General features: G+C 39.4%; 1 protein-coding gene across 1 annotated transcript in view; it reads left to right on the top strand.

Annotated features, from left to right (window-relative positions):
- The window catches only part of GALNT5 (polypeptide N-acetylgalactosaminyltransferase 5), a 46,734-nt gene that overhangs the window by 17,620 nt on the left and 9,974 nt on the right, over positions 1–19,140 (top strand). Inside the window, exons 4-8 of the mRNA XM_077883299.1 lie at positions 7,058–7,193; positions 7,808–7,927; positions 10,220–10,337; positions 11,327–11,650; positions 16,911–16,991. Coding sequence (XP_077739425.1) covers positions 7,058–7,193; positions 7,808–7,927; positions 10,220–10,337; positions 11,327–11,650; positions 16,911–16,991 — 779 coding nt within the window. The remainder of the gene's footprint in view (positions 1–7,057; positions 7,194–7,807; positions 7,928–10,219; positions 10,338–11,326; positions 11,651–16,910; positions 16,992–19,140) is intronic.

Here is a 19,140-nt window from a genome sequence, read left to right as displayed (position 1 = left end):
CTTGAATTTAAGTATTGTCTTATGGTAAATTATCTGCTCACGTAAGTTCATATCCTTATAACCAGACCCAAAATTCCAAACTTTTCTTATCCCATTGGTTTGATACCAAATTTCTTTAGCCTGTAATACAAATTTAAAATTTTCACACATTACACCAAAATTGACATTGTGGTGATAGCTAAGATTCTTAATAATAGACTGCATTTGGAACTTTTTTTTTTTTTTAGCATTTTTTTTTAATTTTTATTTATTTATGATAGGCACACAGTGAGAGAGAGAGAGGCAGAGACACAGGCAGAGGGAGAAGCAGGCTCCATGCACCGGGAGCCTGACGTGGGATTTGATCCTGGGTCTCCAGGATCGCGCCCTGGGCCAAAGGCAGGCGCTAAACCGCTGCGCCACCCAGGGATCCCTGCATTTGGAACATTAAGTAAAAATCCATGTTTGATTTCTTTTGGGAAGTAATTACACACAAATGATACCAAAGTACTACTTTGGAAACAGTCCAAGTAGGCAAGTTTAGGATTAAGATCTAGATGAAGAACATTCCCAGGCAAGTGGAACAATAAGTGCAAGGTCCTGATGCAGAAATATGTTCTGTATATTAAAGTTAAGGAAAGAAGTTGGCTGATGGGTCTGACCATGGAGACAGTGGTATGAGATTCTTCTGGGGGCCAAGGCAAAGGAAGGCTTTTGTAAAGTCTTATGAGTCATTCAAGGAGTGCAGGCATTATTTTTGGTATAATATGAAACCAATGAAGTACGTGAAAGAGGAGAATAAAATTGTCTAACTTAATTCAAAGCTCATTCTGGCTGCCTTGTAGAGAATGGGTATTAGAGAGATGAGAGGAAATGGGCAGGCCAATTAGGAGTTTATCAAAGGGCCACCTGCGGGGCTCAGTTAATAGCATCCAACTCCTGGTTTTGGTTTAGGTCATGATCTCAGGTTCATGGGATTGAGCCCCGAGGCTGGCTCTGTACTCAGCAGGGAGTCTGTTTGAAGATTCTCTCTTCCTCTGTACTCCCCCTACTCATACACACTCTCTCTCTCTCAAATAAATAAATAAATCTCTTTAAAAAAAAAAAAAAGGAGGCTATTAGAGTTGTCCAAGTACCAGGGAAGTACTAGGGCAGATGGAGGAAGGGGTCAGAGTAAGAATATATTGTGGACATGGAGAGCACAGTACTTGTCATCAGATAGGATATGAAGAGAGTAATTATGAGAGGAGTCCAAAAAAAAAAAAAAACCACCTCAAAAACCAAAACAAAAAAACCCCTAGAATTGGCATCTGAGCAACTTGGTGGGCGGTGGGGCCATAACCAGAAGAACAGATTTGGGATTACAGTTGAGTTCCGATTTTGTCCATGTAAATTTAAGATGAAAATGAGACATCCATGCAGAGAAAGCTGACAAGTGCAGAACCAAAAATGTACTGCTTATAAAAAAACTTCTCTCTGCTTGCATGGAGCACAAAGCATGCTGGTGATGATCTCCAGAATAGTCTAAACTGTTAGACAACACGGGAGGCCTCTTGAGACTAAGTGCAATGAACTTGCTCAAAAAGTTGCCTAATTGGCCTGCTCAAGTACTTGCGGTTACACAGCCATAAAATAAACTCTTTGAATTTAGAAAATCCAAATGTAAAAATGTAAATTTGGCTCTCAGTCAGTCATTAACACCTTGAGCACATTAGCTCAGTTTTAGTTTGGTAACTCTCAAACTATTTTGACCATGACCCATTTAAGAAATAAATTTTACATCATAACCCAGTGTATACATATGATACACACATAACTACAGTGGACATCTAATGAAATAATATATGCAGTAGATTCTAATGCTTTATTTTTATTTGTTTTTTTAGATCCTGGCCAATCCCACTACATTGTTGTAATGACTTGCTAAGGGTCACAACTTTAGTCTGGAAAGGCCAGTTAGGTGCATCTTAATTGCTTGAGTTGCTTCTCAAACTATCATAGAAGAACTTTCTTTTTCCCATTTTCCAAATTTTGTGGACCTACCCTTTTTGTAAATTATAATAAAGATAAACTACCTAAGAAAGAAATGGGAAAAAATATAGATATATACACAATTATATATGCATACATCTATATTGTAGGTATATACATACAATGTGCATAATTTTATTATGTGTAATATACATGTATATGTGTGTATGTATATATATGTATGTGTTTATATATATATATACACACATATATATAACATAGATAAGATACAGATAACATAAATAATGATATATAGGACACCTGAGTGGCTCAGTGGTTGATCATCTGCCTTTGGCTCAGGGTGTGATCCCGGGGTCCTGGGATCATGTCCCACATCAATAAAATCTTAAAAAAAAAAAAATTACATATATGTCATATGCATACACATATATAAAATAGAGAACAAATTAATAAATTACTCCAGCAAACTGCTAGAGTTTTAAAGCATTCATTTTCAAGTTCTCTTTTTTAAAGATTTTATTTATTTACTCATGAAAGTCACAGAGAGAGAGTCAGAGACATGGGCAGAGGGAGAAGCAGGCTCCATGCAGGGAGCCTGATGCAGGACTCAATCCCAGGACCCTGGGATCACAACCTGAGCCAAAAGCAGATGCTCAACCACTGAGTCACCTAGGCGTCCCTCATTTTCAATTTCTGTTCCTATATCTGATGGCTGGGTCTAGGACCCACACTTTGAGCAGCATTAGTGGAAAGCCAGTTGCCTGAATTTGGAAAGAAGCTGAAAAGTGTGTTCTGTTGGGGTTAGTAACAGCCTTATCTAAGGGTACATCCAGAGGCCCTGAAGTGCACCTGACTCTTGTGGGAAGCTCAAAGGGATTCAGAAGCCTGTACCAGCTTTTGCTGAGGAAATCATTCAAGGACCATTCAGCTACGGTCCTAAGGGGGCGGCTGGCCAGCCTGTTAGTTCTCCAGGTCTCCTGCATCACAAGTAGAGCAAGGCAGGAGACATTCTGGGCCTGAGAAGTCTCTGTTTTCAGAGATCAGCAAAGATAGCAGAGCAGACATTTTCTTTAGATTGCCTCTGCCAAACAAAGAGACGAAAGACAAGAATCTGAATTCAGAATCTGACAGGCCTTGACACCTATGGTTTCCTAAAGATTTACCCTTTAGGATTCAGGGAAAAGGGACGGGAAGCCACAGGCAAGGATGAGATCAAAGATCCAAGGACCTGCAGAAATTGGTGAAGTGGCTTCATTTTGGTTCCAGGATATTATTAGACTCTCTGAAAGTATGTAATACAAAATAATAAGGGCAAAACAGTGACTCCTTGACTACTAACAAAGTTCACTACATATTCAGTTTCCAGGGTATAATAGGTTTTTCATCTGGATATGATTCAGGCAAAAAGATCGAGGCCAATCAGTTGTTTCCTGAGAATGAAGAGATAGGTCAAGTGGGATTTAAAAATTCCAAGGGAAGGCCACAATCAATGGATCTCTAGGGAAAGTGTCCTATATGAAGCCAACAGAAGTAAAAGGAGATGCAGTAATTGAGGTACAAAGTGAACAAACCGACCACCCGGATGTCATGCTAGTATTGAACAAAAGAGCAAGTTATTTCCCTCCCAAGAGGAGTCTGCAGTCGGGCAGGTTCAATGGTACACTCTAGAGAGTCAGAGTAGAGATCAGATTCTTATTTCCTTTATAGAAAGGACATTTAGCAAAATATGTGGCATTGCTGTGAGTATTCCAAAGAATCAGTTGGCTAACTTCAAGTACGTGGACTAAAATGACATCTAACTCCTGGACAACTCTGAAGTTTCCTGAAAAACGATAGTCCTTCTGTAAATGTCTACAACTTGTTTCTGTTGCAGGTAAAACAGGTGGTTTCCTGAACATCACTTATAAATTACTATGTAAAATTCAATGGCCAGCCAGTCCACATCCCTTAAGGAACCCTAAACACAACACACCAACACTAATTGGTGCTGGCACCAATATCCCAAGCTGGTTGGCTAAATATAAATCAGGTCTGTACTCAACAAGGAGCCAAAGCTTTTTGGCACATGGAGCATCTTTGGGCTGGTCAAAAAGTCAATAAATAAATAAATTACAATCAAACCCATCTACAAACTATCCAGCATTGCTGGGACCTACTCTTAGGAAAGCCTGTCAGGTAGCCATCGAGATAGGATTATTCTGAGATCTAGCTTAAACACTCATTGAAAAACAGTAACAACACCAGCCATTTATAAGGAATTTAGGTATTAGGTAGATCTTAGAAATATCCTTGTAAGGTAAATCCTAGAGAGGTTAAGTCATTTATCCAGTGTGGCTCAGGAAAGCAAAGCTGTGTGGCTTCGATCCTATGTTCATTTCACCATGACTCTTGGGGTTAGGAACAGTTTTTGAAATGTCCACAGACTATACCCATTACAAGTAGAAGTCCTAACAGGAGTCAGCTACATAAACAGCATCCTGGTCTAGTTCCTGAGATCTTATTTTAAATTAAAGTATCTGAAAGTAGAGCAATGACATTCATGCATGGGAGGATTCTCTTCTCACCCAAAATAAAACAGTATAAAATTCCGGTCTATGTTTTGGGCAGAAGCTGCTTCCTTTGGGTCCTGGCAACAAGTGAATGAAAATCTGTATGGGGATCTGGTCCAGGTAGGAAGTGAATATAGGATCAGGGCATCCATCCTGATGCCACCAGGGATTGAGAAAGTCAACTGAGGCCCCTTTGACCCTATAAGCTTACTCTAGGGATATGGAGAGGTGGTCCAGTAGAGATTGCTCTTTGGTTGAATGGACCAGCAGTGGAAGTAGTGAGAAAAAGGAGGTTGTCTTCTGCACATGCTATTCACTAGCCAAGTGGGACCTTAGCAGGCCATGCTTATGTATCCTACACACCCACATAATCCCTGTGAATCTTACCACACAGGGAGCAGGCTGGGCAAAAGGACACCTTTTGGAGGTAATGACCTTTCATTATCAAACAAGCCATAATCTCTGAAAATAGGACTTCACTAGCATGATCAGGAATTGTAACCACTGTTTTCCAAGAGTTGGGAATAAGTGAGTGATGGGGCTTCAGTCTAGCACAGCCTGGTTCTGCCTAGAGACTTCACAAGAACATTCCTCACCAAGACGTTGGCTAAGGTCAGTTTCTTCACTCTCATGCAAAAGTTCCATTGTCGATTGTTGAATCAATAATATACTGAACCATTAATTAAGAGGAAGTTCAGTTTCTAGTGGATAATGATCTGTCACCCAGGTACATAACTTTACCTTGTCCTTTGACTCCTGCTGTCTTCTGCTTTTACTCTAAGCCTTCCCATTCTCAAAGCCTTGCCTCTTTCTAACCATTTCTTCTTTCCTTTTTTTTTTTTCTTTTCTTTTTATTCTTTTTTTTTTTTTTAAGGCAATGGAATAAACTGCGTTTTCTACTATCAGGCTGCCACTTAGCTGGACCAACTTGAAAAAGTTGCTTAAGTTCTTTGTTTCTCTTATATGGGAATAAAACTCAGACTTATACTTCAGGTTTGTTGTGTGGGTTGAACAAGACAACCACACAGAATGCTTAGAACAGTGTCTGGCACAGAGTAAGCACTCAATAGAAGGTAATTGATGTTACAGGTTTGTCAAGAGCTGAGGGGAGAAACCCATTGTCAGAGTGGTCGATTCAGACAATAAGCCAAAATGAAAGTAACGTTCAAGTCTTTAATCATTTCCTCTAATAATATGAGTAAGAAAAATAAGTAAGAATTGAAATAGAAGAAAGTGCTGACTCCCTGATTGTTCCATTTTTCCTTGTTGAGAAATGGGCTAGTGGATTGGGCAGATGTGAGGATCATCTCACTGCCTAAGGAGCCCAGAACAAAAGGCTCCTCCTGGTTTACAGGTGAGAGCTATGGTGAGGAAAATGTCTTGGAGACCTACCCACTTCCCATAAGGTGAGACCGAGGTCTTGGCCTGGAGGAGGCCTCCGAATGGAGGAACCTGAGCTAGGAATGAAGCTATGCTGAGAGCATGTCCACTGGCGGCGGGGGGAGGGGGGCTGAGCTCTTGCCTGCAACTCCCTTCAGAGGCTGTGGTACACTGGCTGCCGACCATGTCTGGTGTGAAAGGGCAGCCTTCCGCCATGACGACCTGTCAGGGAAAGCCTTTGCAATTTGCCTATGGTTGGGCCCAATAGGATTTTGGCCATAACCCAGATTCCTTGGGTTATTATTAATCTTACAAGCACACACACACACACACACACACACACACTCCATTTGTATAAAATCATTTGGAACAATGTAGAACCTACTGAGATTTTTATTGGGAAGAAAGTGTTACTTCCAGAAACTAACAGAAAAAATAATTTTTAATAAATATTTTTTGGCCTCCAAGTTTCTTTTTCTCTTGCAGATCTTTTATTTTTATTGTGGTAAAATACACAACATAAAATTTACCATCTTAATTATTTCTTCAGTACACAGTCCAGTACTCTGAAGTATGTTCACACAGTTGTTCAACCAATCTCCAGAATGCTTCTCATCTTGCAAAACTAAAGATCTTTATTCATTAAACTATTCCCTATTCTCCCTCATCCATCCCAGGAATCTTTTTTACACTACCTTTTAGGCTTGCTGATTCTTCCTCTTTTATTTGTCCCCTCCCACCCCCCGTTATACAGAATGATTTCTCATCTTCATCATTCCCAAGACTGTCTTGGAATATCAAACTGCCTGGCCCACACAGCCCCACCCCAGGTCAATGAGATGCACTCTCCTTGAGGAGACAGGGCAGCCACCTTTACTACTACAGATTCCCTTTAACGTCTTGGCTATCCATTCATCCTATATCGCTTATCAGTCTTTCCACAAACAAAGATGATGCTTGCCCCACAGGACTTCTAGAAACAAAATTGATTTTATTTCATTATAAAATGAAATTATAGGGACCAGGAACTCAATGAGAAGACTACTGCCCTTATAATCATCCTTCTGGAACAATTCCCAAGACCTTTGACCATGAAGCACACACACTCAGTATATATATAGCATTTTCAAATAATTTTTTTTTTTCTGGCTCTCTAGGTGATGTGTTGACATTCTTAGATTCTCACGTGGAATGTAACGTTGGTTGGTTGGAACCTCTTCTGGAAAGAGTTTATTTAAGTAGAAAGAAAGTAGCCTGTCCAGTAATTGAAGTCATCAATGATAAGGATATGAGGTAATACTGTCATATTCTACAAGATACTTATAAGTGAGTCTTTAACAGCATTAGAAAATACTGGTCATATTCCTATATGCAGATTTTTGCAAATCTAAGAAATCCACAGTTTATCCATTTAAATAAATGAAAACATATAATAGATATCTTGGGATCAGAGGTCAATCAAATAGTTTATTTGATCATCAAAATTCTTAACTCTTAATACCAATAAATCATAACACTCATTATCCAGTTCTTTCCTCTTTCTATTCAGCTGTGCCTAAACCCAGAAAATATTTATCTTCCTTAAGATTAGCTCATCTTTTTATGGGAAATATACATATGGTCCTAAATTGTTTTTTTTTTCCCTCAAAAACTGTCAGAACATTATTAAAAGAAAAGTATAAGTTAAAAACTAGCAATCCAGCCAATTAGTCACTAATGCAAGTTGTACTCATAAAGTTGCTTGAAATGTCATTAAAAAGTTTGTGATAAAAAAAAAGTTTGTGATAATCTACAAACATTTGTATAAACACTTTATGTCATTTATTTGAACAAGACATGATATCGGGTTGATTAAGTATCTGTGAATGATCATCTCAGGTAGCACTTTTGTTTTTGTCCTGGATTAGTTACATGACAGTGGACAACTTTCAAAGAGGCATCTTTGTGTGGCCCATGAACTTTGGTTGGAGAACAATTCCTCCAGACGTTGTTGCAAAAAACAGAATTAAAGAAACAGATATAATAAGGTAAGTGTATGAAATTCAAGATTAGAGAGCAATCGTGGATCTTTTGATAAAGCTGTAGGAAGCAATTCCACAAATCAGATATTTCCTGTCATTCTGTAGACCATCAAGAATTATAGCTTTAACCAATAGATGATCAAAAGCAAGCAAAGTTTTCCTAAGATATTACTTTTCCACTACCAAAACTCATTTTTAAATGGTTAATTGCACTTTATTCAGCCCCAAACCCAGAGAAATTCACTAATACTATTCCTGCTCTCTGGGATTTACAACCTAAGAAATAGAAACTAATTGAATATGCTGCATAAATGTTATATAAACACACATAACGTTAAAGCCAACATGAGTAAAAATTAGAAGAGTAAATAATAGTAATAAAAATATTGTAATAATAGCTACTGTTAGGATTTTCTTTTCAATTCTAATCCTACCCCTTCCATGGGAGGGGTGCCAAATTCTATGAATGAACTGAGAAATAGACACAGAAGGCGGATACGAATTAAAAGTGGGGATATATTGCTGGAGAAGCTGAATTGAAGAACACAGCTTAGACCTAAAGCCAAGGTGGGGGCTTCTGAACACTTCTCCCAGTCTAGACCTGCAGGACAAGCACACAGCCAGCCTCAGGCAGAGCAACAGGAGTCCCAAAGCCTTCCCAGTGGGAGAGAGAACTTGAGCAGACAAGTGCTAAGAGAAAGCCCCAGCCCAGACTATGCACTGTAGCATTTTCTCAGAACTTAACCCTCAATAAAGCACGCCTTATCGCTTGCTAGGTGTGGTGGCTCCAGAATTGATATTCCTAGCAAGTCAGGTAGGAATGCTATCATTTATTTAGCACTATGCATTTAACCCTCTCTGTAACCCTAGGAGAGAGGTGGTATAATATTCCGATAGTAGAGATGAGGAAATTGAGCCTAAAAGAGTTAATCTACCCAGGGATATACAGCTTGTAAAATAACAAATTGGAATTCAAACCGGTATCTGCCTGAATTTAACACGCTTGCTCTGATCCCACACCTGGAGAACCTCTTTGTCTTCTTTTCAGACTCCCATTTGGAGGGTCAGTGCAATGATTGAGTTTAGATTATATTCCGCATGACATTCCAGACTGCATCTGGATGGACTAGAAAAGACATTTGGCATTCAGACGGCATATGTGTTTAAATGGTGGGAGAAGGGAAGTAGGTGTGGGGCAGGAGTTAGCTACCCTTGAGATTGCTTTATACCCTAAACACAAGACAGGCTCTCCACACAAACCTCTTTCGCCTGGCTCAATGGTAACCACCATGGAAAGTGACTCAAGTATAGCTGCTGATTGTCTTGGCTAGCTGCTGATGCAAGTGTAGTTCCTATCCCCCATACTCTATAACAGTCATGGAGGCTCTGGGGTCAGACTCTTTGGATTTAGATCTCAACTCTATGGTTGGCTGGTGGCTTAGTGGTTGAATGTCTGCCTTAGGTTCAAGTCCTGATTTCAGAATCCTGAGATTCTGAGGACTCCCTGTAGGGAGCTTGCTTCTCTCTCTGCCTGTGTCTCTGCCTCTCTTTCTGTGTCTCTCATGAATAAATAAATAGTCTTTTAATAAATATAAATATATAAATAAATCTCAACTCCATTACTTCCTAATGATGTGAGCTTTAGAAAGTTACTTAACCTCTTTGGATCTGTTTCCTCATTTTCCCATTAAGACTAATAGAAGGAGCTACTTCTGTTATCTAATAATTAAATCTGATTACATATCATGCTTTACAAAATGTTTACCACATAATAAGCTGTCCTAAAGTCTGTCTATAGTTGAGGCCTCTAGGGGAGTGAGAGATCCTCGAGTGAAATTGGACCACCTCAACTGAACCCCTGATGGATATCATACTAATCTGTGACTTTGGGAAAGTTTCTAACCATTTCTGTGTTTCAGTTTCTTAATGGTACATACCCACAGGATTTTTGTAAAGTCTGAGCTGTTTATAATATTTACACAGTGCCTGGTACTCCCGTAGCACTATTAAATACGAGTTTAAAAATAATATATCTGGAGAGTTTGTGTCAGAGAGTAAAGGGCAAATAAGAATCCTACTTCCAGGCCCCTCCTTTACTGACCCTAATCAAGCTCTGCCACCATGAACCAGGGGACTGATGACTTCAGTGCTATTTATGACCCCTTTCCAAGACCTCCCCACACATGATAGCTATTTTGAAATGTCTCTTAACTCCATCACAACTGCACAGGGGACCCACTCTGAAAGTTGAATTCCCATGACATGAAAGTTTAAAAAAATAAACATTTCTTTTTGTAGGTGCCCCGTCATGGCAGGTGGATTATTTTCTATTGATAAAAATTACTTTTTTGAACTTGGAACATATGACCCTGGACTTGATGTCTGGGGTGGAGAAAATATGGAGCTCTCATTCAAGGTATTACCAAGTGGTCCTCAAATTCTCTCTACAGTTAAGAGTTTATCATTTGGTTTCATTTTACTAATATAATCAGATATGGGACTGCCTCCGGGAGCAAATTTCACAGAAATTTTAGGGCCTCTGGATTAATGTTTTAATATCCCAGATTAAATTTGGAAGAATCAATAGCTCTCATAAAATTTATTAGAATTCCCTAAAATTTTATGACACTGTTTCTACATGTGGCTATAGGGGAAATAATTGTCCACTATCCTGTATAAGTGCTGTGGGATTCATACTTCATACAAAATATCTCCAGGAACGTTTTTCTAGTATATCAGAAGTAATGAAATCATTCAGTAATGGGTCACCGTAGACAGCACAAGTAACAGAAGTAAGAATAGTACCTTTAGAGCAGGCCATCAACAGGCAATGGTGCAGCAACTTTGGTCATCTCAGACAGTTCTGGGTATTTATAGTTATTGATCAACAGCTAAGAAAACCCTGGCAGCAGTCAGAGTGAAGAGAATCCAAAAGACAACTGCTTTCTTGAGGAGTGGGGTAGTATATAGTAACAGGAGTATTACTTTGAGCTCATTTTCAGTTTGTATTCCATAAATCATACGGATCATCCCAAGATGTGAGAAGGGAAAGTTGAAAAAATGGAAATATATACTCCTTTCCCTGATCCAACTGAAACAGGAGTTCATATTTTATACTTTGGGAGTCAGTGAGAATTTCTTTATAAAATAAAAACATGTACACTGCAGAGTAAGGAAGAAAAAAATATATTTTACAAATCCTAACATGGTCCACAGCCATGTAAAAAACTAAATAAACCTGTTGAGTTCAATTTGAAACTATTGATAAAGATTTGAGAAGTTGAGAGTACTACTTCAAACTGGGGGGAGGAGGCAGTGGTCACCAGGTGGTTCCTTGTCAGTGTTAACTGCCCGTGATTTGTGTACATCATTTGATAATTACTGTTTTTTATCAAACTGTTCCAGGTGTGGATGTGTGGTGGTGAAATTGAGATCATTCCCTGCTCCCGAGTGGGCCACATATTCAGAAATGACAATCCATACTCCTTCCCCAAAGACCGGATGAAGACAGTAGAGCGGAACCTGGTGCGGGTTGCTGAGGTCTGGCTTGATGAGTACAAGGAGCTATTCTATGGCCATGGGGACCACCTCATAGACCAAGGGTTGGATGTCGGAAACCTCACTGAACAACGGGAACTTCGAAAGAAACTAAAGTGCAAAAGTTTCAAATGGTACTTGGAGAATGTTTTTCCTGATTTGAAGGCCCCCATTGTGAGGGCTAATGGTGTGGTAAGTTCAAGCAGCACTTTAAATCCTGACTCCATATAAATAAATTTGTAAAACTCTTGAAAATATGTGGAAAAGAATGAAAGATTACATTATATGTAAATACCAAGTATGAGTGCAGATGGCACCGAGCATGGTTAAGAGTTAGATACAGGTGGACTTGAGGGAGCCTTTTAGGCAGCCATGTTCATTGATGACTTCATCAAATACCTACTGGTATCAATAAACCAGACAGCATTTCAGAACTGGATTATAGGGTGCTGTATAAAGCAGACTTGATTCCTATTTATGGAGCTTAAAGTTGAGTGGAGAAAACAATATACAACTATGTAACATTTAAGTAAAAAAATAGGATAGCTCTCACTTGGGAAGCGGTCACAGGTGATGAATCCTTCTAAGCTAGAGTATTCAACTCTGAGACGATACTGAAGCCTAGATCTGAAAGACAAGTGTCACCCAAGCTCTAAAGGAGAGAGTCTTAGGCAGAGGACTCCCTTTGTGCAAAAACTCTGAGATAGAGGACCGTCCAGGCACTCAAGAAGATGAATATTGTTAGGGTGTGAAGGAGAGAAGAATGACACCAGATGAGGAGGAGGAGGGAGGAAGAGTCATGTCACATAGGTCCTTGTGGGCAGAGTCAGGATCGATCGTCCGTCCTTCCTTCCTTCCTCCCTTCCTCCCTTCCTCCCTTCCTCCCTTCCTCCCTTCCTCCCTCCCCTCTTTCCTTCCTTCCTTCCTTTCTTTCTTTCTTTCTTTCTTTCTTTCTTTCTTTCTCTTCTTTCTTTCTTTCTTTCTTTCTTTCTTTCTTTCTTTCTTCTTTCTTTCTTCTTTCTTTTTTTCTTTCTTCCCTCCCTTCCCTCTACTGATGTAACAGGAAGTTATTGAGTAACATTAAGCAATGAGATAACATGATTTAATTAGATTTTTACAGATCTCAAACATGGGTTAAAAATAAAAGAAAGCATCAGACAATGACAGAGGAAATTCGAGGCACAATATAATGTACCAAAAGGGATGAAACCAAGCTCAACAGGTTGGACAGAGTAGAAAGCTAAGAACTAAAGCAAGAAAGCAGAGAACTTGGTTAAAAGTCATTTCAAACCCATTCTAGGAGACAGGCTTCATTTGAAGAGGATGGCAAGTCATGAAGATATTTACCTTAGAATGGGTTTAGAAGGGATTAGTCAAGCCTTGACCTAGAGTGCTTCCCTAGTCATGAATATTTTTAATATCTTTTATTGTTTTCTCATTTATTTTTTATTTATAAATATTCCTGGCATTATTTCATTTTCTTTCAGTTTCCTTTTTCTTCATGAAAGAGATTCTCAGACTTGACCTCAGTAAGCCTGCCATTTGAGGCCATGTTTGTTCAGTTCTCCCTAGAAAATGAATTGTATGAACCAATCACTGTCTGCCTAGGAAATTTCCTGATGACAAGGACTTAGTAGAGCCTTTCTCCCTAATAGTATAGGGGAGATTCTGGAAGAGTGTAAAAGAGATGAAACACAAAAATTCAACTGAAAAATTAGTATAAGTGACCTGTTTGTATATAACATAATGTTGTATAAAATTGTTGTTTTTTATAGGTCGAAATAAGTAGCAGCTATTTCTGGTGTTTCAACCTGGTATCTTGTTCTAGGTAACTCATTAGGAAGAACACCCTGGATTTATGCACTGTTCAGATAATGTGTCTATAGAACGAACTCACTTTTTTTTTTTAATTCTAACCCCTGAGTAAGAAAAGAAATTCTCACCATAGTAATTTTTTTTCCTGCCCTAACAAATGTCAGCAAGAGCATTACTGAACTCTAACCACCAGAGGGAACTAAAAACCTACCTTTTGTATCCTCTGTGAGGCTAATTTGTATGAGTTCCCATGAAATTTTTGTAGCGCTGTCCTGTAACAGCCTTCTGCTGATGACTGAACTAGAATATATTAAAATGCAAAAAAAGATTTTTAAATTATTTTTTAAAATTCTATTTGTTGCCTTCCTTAGATAAATTATAACCAAAGATGCTGTTTGCTCTCTTCTGAAATAACCAGTAGGGAGCATTATTACCATTTAAAAAAAAAAAAAAAAGATCGTTTTCAGACACTTCAGACTAAGATTAACTAGACCATTATTTTAGACAGACAATTTTGAAAAGTCCCGAGAAAATAAACTACAACATTTTGTTAGTTGCTCCTCATTTTCCTTTCTTTCAACCTATTTAGGAATTTAAATCCAGTGTAAGGTTTTTGTTTTCTTTTCTTTTTATAAGAACATATCGTATCATATTGAACCAAAAATATTTAAAGAATGAAACAACTGCACTAATAATTAGTCTTTATATTGCATTTTATGCTTAGCAAACAGCCTATAGCTCAATGTTCTGCAGTTCTGTGATAAACTGGTGGAACTCCACCTCCTAAATTGGAAAGTGAAATAATTCAAAATGGATAATTTAAAACTTATATACTGCCTGATTTTTTTTAAAGATTGAAATCATTTACAATAAAGGCATAAATACAATTCCTTACAAATCAATTTTTAAAACCGTTCATAATGAGATAAAGAATAACAACTGTTTAGGACTTCATAAATCAGTTCTGTGTGAAGAAAAGCAGTTTTTCCAGAAATTTTATTTTAAAGATTTTATTTGAGAGAGAGAGCACAGGCAGGGGGAGCAGCAGGCAGAGGGAGAAGCAGGCGCCCCGCTGAGCAGGGATCCTAATGCGGGGCTGGATCCCAGGACCCTGAGATCATGACCTGGGCCTAAGCCAGGTCAACTGAGCCACCCAGAAGCCCCCAGAAATTTCTGACTGGAAGGAAGGGAAACAAATCTTAGAGAAAGCAGGGGAGTGGGAAGCAAGGGAAAGAAAAATGTTCTCCTTCCATCTCATGCTTTTCTATGCTTGGCAGAAGGGACTGTACAAAATAAACACAAAGCAAACAGTTAAACCAGGGGTTCCCATACACTGTGCTGCCAGAAATAGGATCCCAGGGCCAAATGTATTTGGCAAACACTCCCACTGCATTCCCTCGTGTAGAGGAGAGCTAAACATTAACGTCCTGGAGGTTCTGTGAGGTTCTGGAGCAGTACAACCTGTTCAGCTGTATTGAGGCCAGAGTTTTCCAAGCCCGTGGGAAGATAGAATATTTTCTGAGTAGTCCACAAACACAGAAATTTATATTTATCTCTGTTAAAATCCAGAGAACAATTGGAGCACATTTCCTTTCTTTAATCTCCAGGATTATCCTGCTTTCATGCATGTCTATTAAATCTCTGAAGTTGATTTGTTCTGTGCGTCCTGACTGCTCCATTTACTAGCGGTGGTCGTCTCTTCCCATATTTGTCACTTTACATTGTGAACAGAGCTTTCTTTGAAGATTTCTTTTTTTTTTTTTAAAGATTTTATTTTATTTATTCATGAGAGGCGCAGAGAGAGAGAGCGAGGCAGAGACACAGGCAGAGGGAGAAGCAGGCTCCATACAGGGAGCCCGACGTGGGCCTTGATCCCTGGACCCCAGGATCATGCCCTGGGCTGAAGGTGGCACCAAACCGCTGGGCCACCGGGGCTGCCTAAAGATTTCTGATGGAAATTCTGTCCTTCTAGAGTAGTTTTACATGCCAGCCACCCCAGAAGTAATCACCCTGGTACTAGTTTTGGTTTTGTTTTGTTTTGTTTTTTTAAGATTTTATTTATTTATTTGAAGGAGAGAGAGGGAGAGAGAGCATGAGCTGGGGGGCAGGGGAAGGGCAGAGGGAGAGGGAGAAGGACTTTCCACTGAGCAAGGAGCCCCACAGGGGGCCGGATCCCAGGACCCTGAGACATGTCCTGAGCCAAAGGCAGAGGTTTAACCACCTGAGCCACCCAGGCACCAACAACCTGGTGCTATTTTTATGTCGGTCTCAGTTCCTATCCAATGCAGGTACTGTAACCTTGCATCTCAAACCCAAATGAAGGTCCATGTAAAGGTCAGATTCCCAAGGGAGACTCTAGCTTCCTTGTTGTCTCCCTGTGCTACTGGGTAAGTTGTTTTTCCCAGGACACCATTCTATTGAGGGTCTAATTCTTTAGTTGTCCATCTTTATACAGAAGACTGCCTGCCGTTCCAACTCTCTGGCTTATCCATACCCACATTTTTTCTCTTGTCCTTACAATCAATGTTGGTCCCTTGCCTACAAGTAGTTGCAATTTTTCCACTTGCTAAAGGGCTTTGTATTGTCTGATTTTGTTTCGTTTCCTGCATTTTTCTGGTCCCTGAAGATGCCCCTTACTTTCTTGCAAGCTAAGCTACGCATGTAAAAGTGAGGACCAACCCACTGAGCACCCTGTTATGAAGGCTTACAGCTCTGAGCCACGCAGCTGCATCATATACCATCCCAGAGTTAGAGCTCTGTGTTAGGCACCATGGAACAGGAAGGAGCACAAATAGTGTCCCTGCCAACAAAGACTTTACCACATCCCAGCTTGGAAGGCTTTCCTGAGGGTAGACTTGACTCTACGCAGCTCTTCTAGAAATCTAAGAAGTCTAAATTGCACTATTAACTCACCATCTCGTTAGCCTTGCCCAAGATGTCAAAGGGGGCAAGGGAATCAACATTTTTCTGCATTAAATGGTGACTTATAGAAAGCTGCCTCCATATTTGACCCTGCAAATCCATTAAAAACCTGGGGACCTGCCAGATAGTGCCTTTAAGGTTGGCTCTGTATTAGCTTTCATGACTTTCCTATAATGAATTGTAGCTTGCCTGAGTCATTAGGAAGATTCTGACAGGGAATCAGCCGGAATCTGCTGTTCTTTGAAGGACTCAATTTATCTATGATTCAGTGCCTAGGCACTGAAATCGCTTGAAGGGGTCAGCCAGGGAACAGAGCCCATAACTGTTGGTTTGATTAAATTGCAAGTCTGTGCATTGACTTTTAAAGTATGCATCAGGAAAACGTGAGACAAGAAAATAACTACTTTTCATGCTACCTTTCGCTCATTCCCTATTCAGCATTCCAGGCAAGGGTTAATTAAAAGCTTCTGTTTGTTGGCTCTGTGGCTGAATCATAGGCCTAAATTGACAGATTGAAGCTGTACTTTAGCAAGATTACATTATGTCTCTGTTAGAGATAGCAACCAATAAAATCGTACAGTGCTAAGTAATGCTAAGCTATCAACTTAACTATCTTTTAACCTTATTAGAGTTTTATAGTCTGTGTTTTCTGAATGTCTTGTTCTACTTTAAAGTATGTTTTCCCTTAATGCATATTTTATATTTTGTTTCCTAGCTTATTAACGTGGCCTTGGGCAAATGCATTTCCATTGAAAACACCACAGCCACTTTGGAAGACTGCGATGGGAGCAGCGAGGTACGCCGGGCTGGGTTTTCTCTCTCATCATGGGCGCAGTTGATAGATGATGCAGGTGTACCTGAGAAGTGCAGAGTATGGCACATTTACCGCTCACTTGAGAAATTTATTTTTGCTGTACAAACAATAATCAACTTATAAATTTCTGCATGATCATAAGGTTGGTGATAAGAGGGCCTGCTGCCACTGAATGTAAAGATGGTGACCAAGGGAGAAAAAATGTGAGTACTGAAGTCAACCCACCAGGGACCCAGTTCTGGCTTCATCACTTTCAAAAGTGTGTTAACTTTGCCAATCCTTTAACCTTTAGGTAAATACCAGTTATAACAGTACCTACCCCAAAATCAGGTTTTAGGATCAAATTATGTAATACAGATGAAGCATGTAGAACAATATTTAACACTTAGTGCTCCACAAATGTTCACTGTTACAATAAGAAAGACAAAAAAAAAGTGAAAAATAAAAAATTACATCTAAAGATAAAATAAAGGAAATACAGGCAGAGCATATTTTTAAATAATCTAAGGGAGCAATTTTATTCTGATTCAGCCCCCTCCTCCCCTCTCTCCTACATGTTGAGGGAGTAATGCAAATTACATAATCCGTGATCCATGGTGGAAAACCCTTCAGCAAATCTCTGACAGACTCAGAACACAAGGGTTAGGGGTGTAAGGAAGGCCAGAGAGAACAGGGGAGACTCAGCAGTGCTGGAGGTGAGCTCAGAGTGATGGTACCACTCTCTTCAGCATATGTTCCCCACCCATTCTCATTCTGTGTGGATATTACCGTTTTGGATGCTAAATAAAACTCACAGAAACATCAATCCATGAGTAGACCTCAACTTCCTAAAATTGTAGATCAATCTTTGGTAGAGAAATTATTTTGTTATAAGATTCTAGGCTCCCCAGACTTACCTGTTTGCTTTGACTGGGAGATATTGCCTATATTTCTGAGCACATCCCCTCTCTACCTCTAATTCAAAGCTGAAAAGACATTTTTGTTCTTCTGTTGCTATAATTCAGCTATGGATTGTAAACTTGAGGCTGAGGGAGCTCTTTCTTAATTAGGAAAGAAAGGCAGAGAGGGAAGAGAAAAGTGTCAATAATCATTTGAAAGATACAACTCACATATTAATAAATATGTGAGGAAATAGTCATAAGTTATAAAATAAAACCACAAGTAATGCAAATTACATGAAAGTAAAATATTATTTCATTCCATCCTTCAAGACTCATTCTTCTAGTGATTTTCTGTGCTGATTAACCACTGTTTTATCCGAAGACCCCAGTTGTGGTCTGGATAACCAGTGAGGCTCTCAAGGGGATGCTGGGAGGTGGAGGTATGAATATGCAGCCCCTACTTTCCATCTCCCTTCTTATCCTGTTGCTCCTTTTAAGCTTGCAGTTCGTTTGAATAGTAAAAAGTAAAGGAACTTGGAGGAAGTTAACTTATTTTGGCAGATTAATGAAGCTTAACACCAAGCCATTTTATAACTTTCATCCAAAAAAGGCTCGAAAGGAATAAAGTCCTATGATTGAACCACCAAGCCTTATCCTTCACCTTACCTAAAAAGTCCCCCAAGCTATTAATTTTTCAACCAGTTGAGATGTCTATTTTAAAGGTAATGTCTAGCTTCTCTTAGTAGCCACATAACTTCTCTGTATTATGACGTAAGACCCATCTTCTCAAATTTTAATGGGCACACAAATCACCTGGAAAGTTTGTTACAATACAGATTTCTGATTCAATAGGTTCATGGTGGAGCTGAGGTTCAGCAGTTCCAACTAGCCCCCAGGTGATGCTGGTGTTGGTCCAGGGACTACCCTTTGAGCGGAGAGGTCTCACCCAAGGACTGACTTGATAACCTAAATTACATCTCAGTTACATTACAAAGGATTCCCTAGGTAAAAGCATTTAGATAGATTTTACCAGCAGTCTTGTGTGTGTGTGTGTGTGTGTGTGTTTGTATTTTTAATGTTCGCATTGGTGCAAAACAAAAAACTTCCTGCAGACCCACAGACTTAGAATAAATTGACCAGGAAGATAGTACTAGGTTGTAAATAACTGGAAAAAGTACTTAGAAAAATTGAAAACATGGTTCCATTACCTGAATCGGAATTTATTTTAGATATTGGCAACTCCCCAAAAC

The sequence above is a fragment of the Canis aureus genome, chromosome 34, assembly GCF_053574225.1.
Source record: "Canis aureus isolate CA01 chromosome 34, VMU_Caureus_v.1.0, whole genome shotgun sequence".
In the NCBI taxonomy this organism is placed as follows: Eukaryota; Metazoa; Chordata; class Mammalia; order Carnivora; family Canidae; genus Canis; species Canis aureus.
Note: the sequence above shows the minus strand (reverse complement) of the source record. Positions and strands in the feature narration are given on the sequence as shown.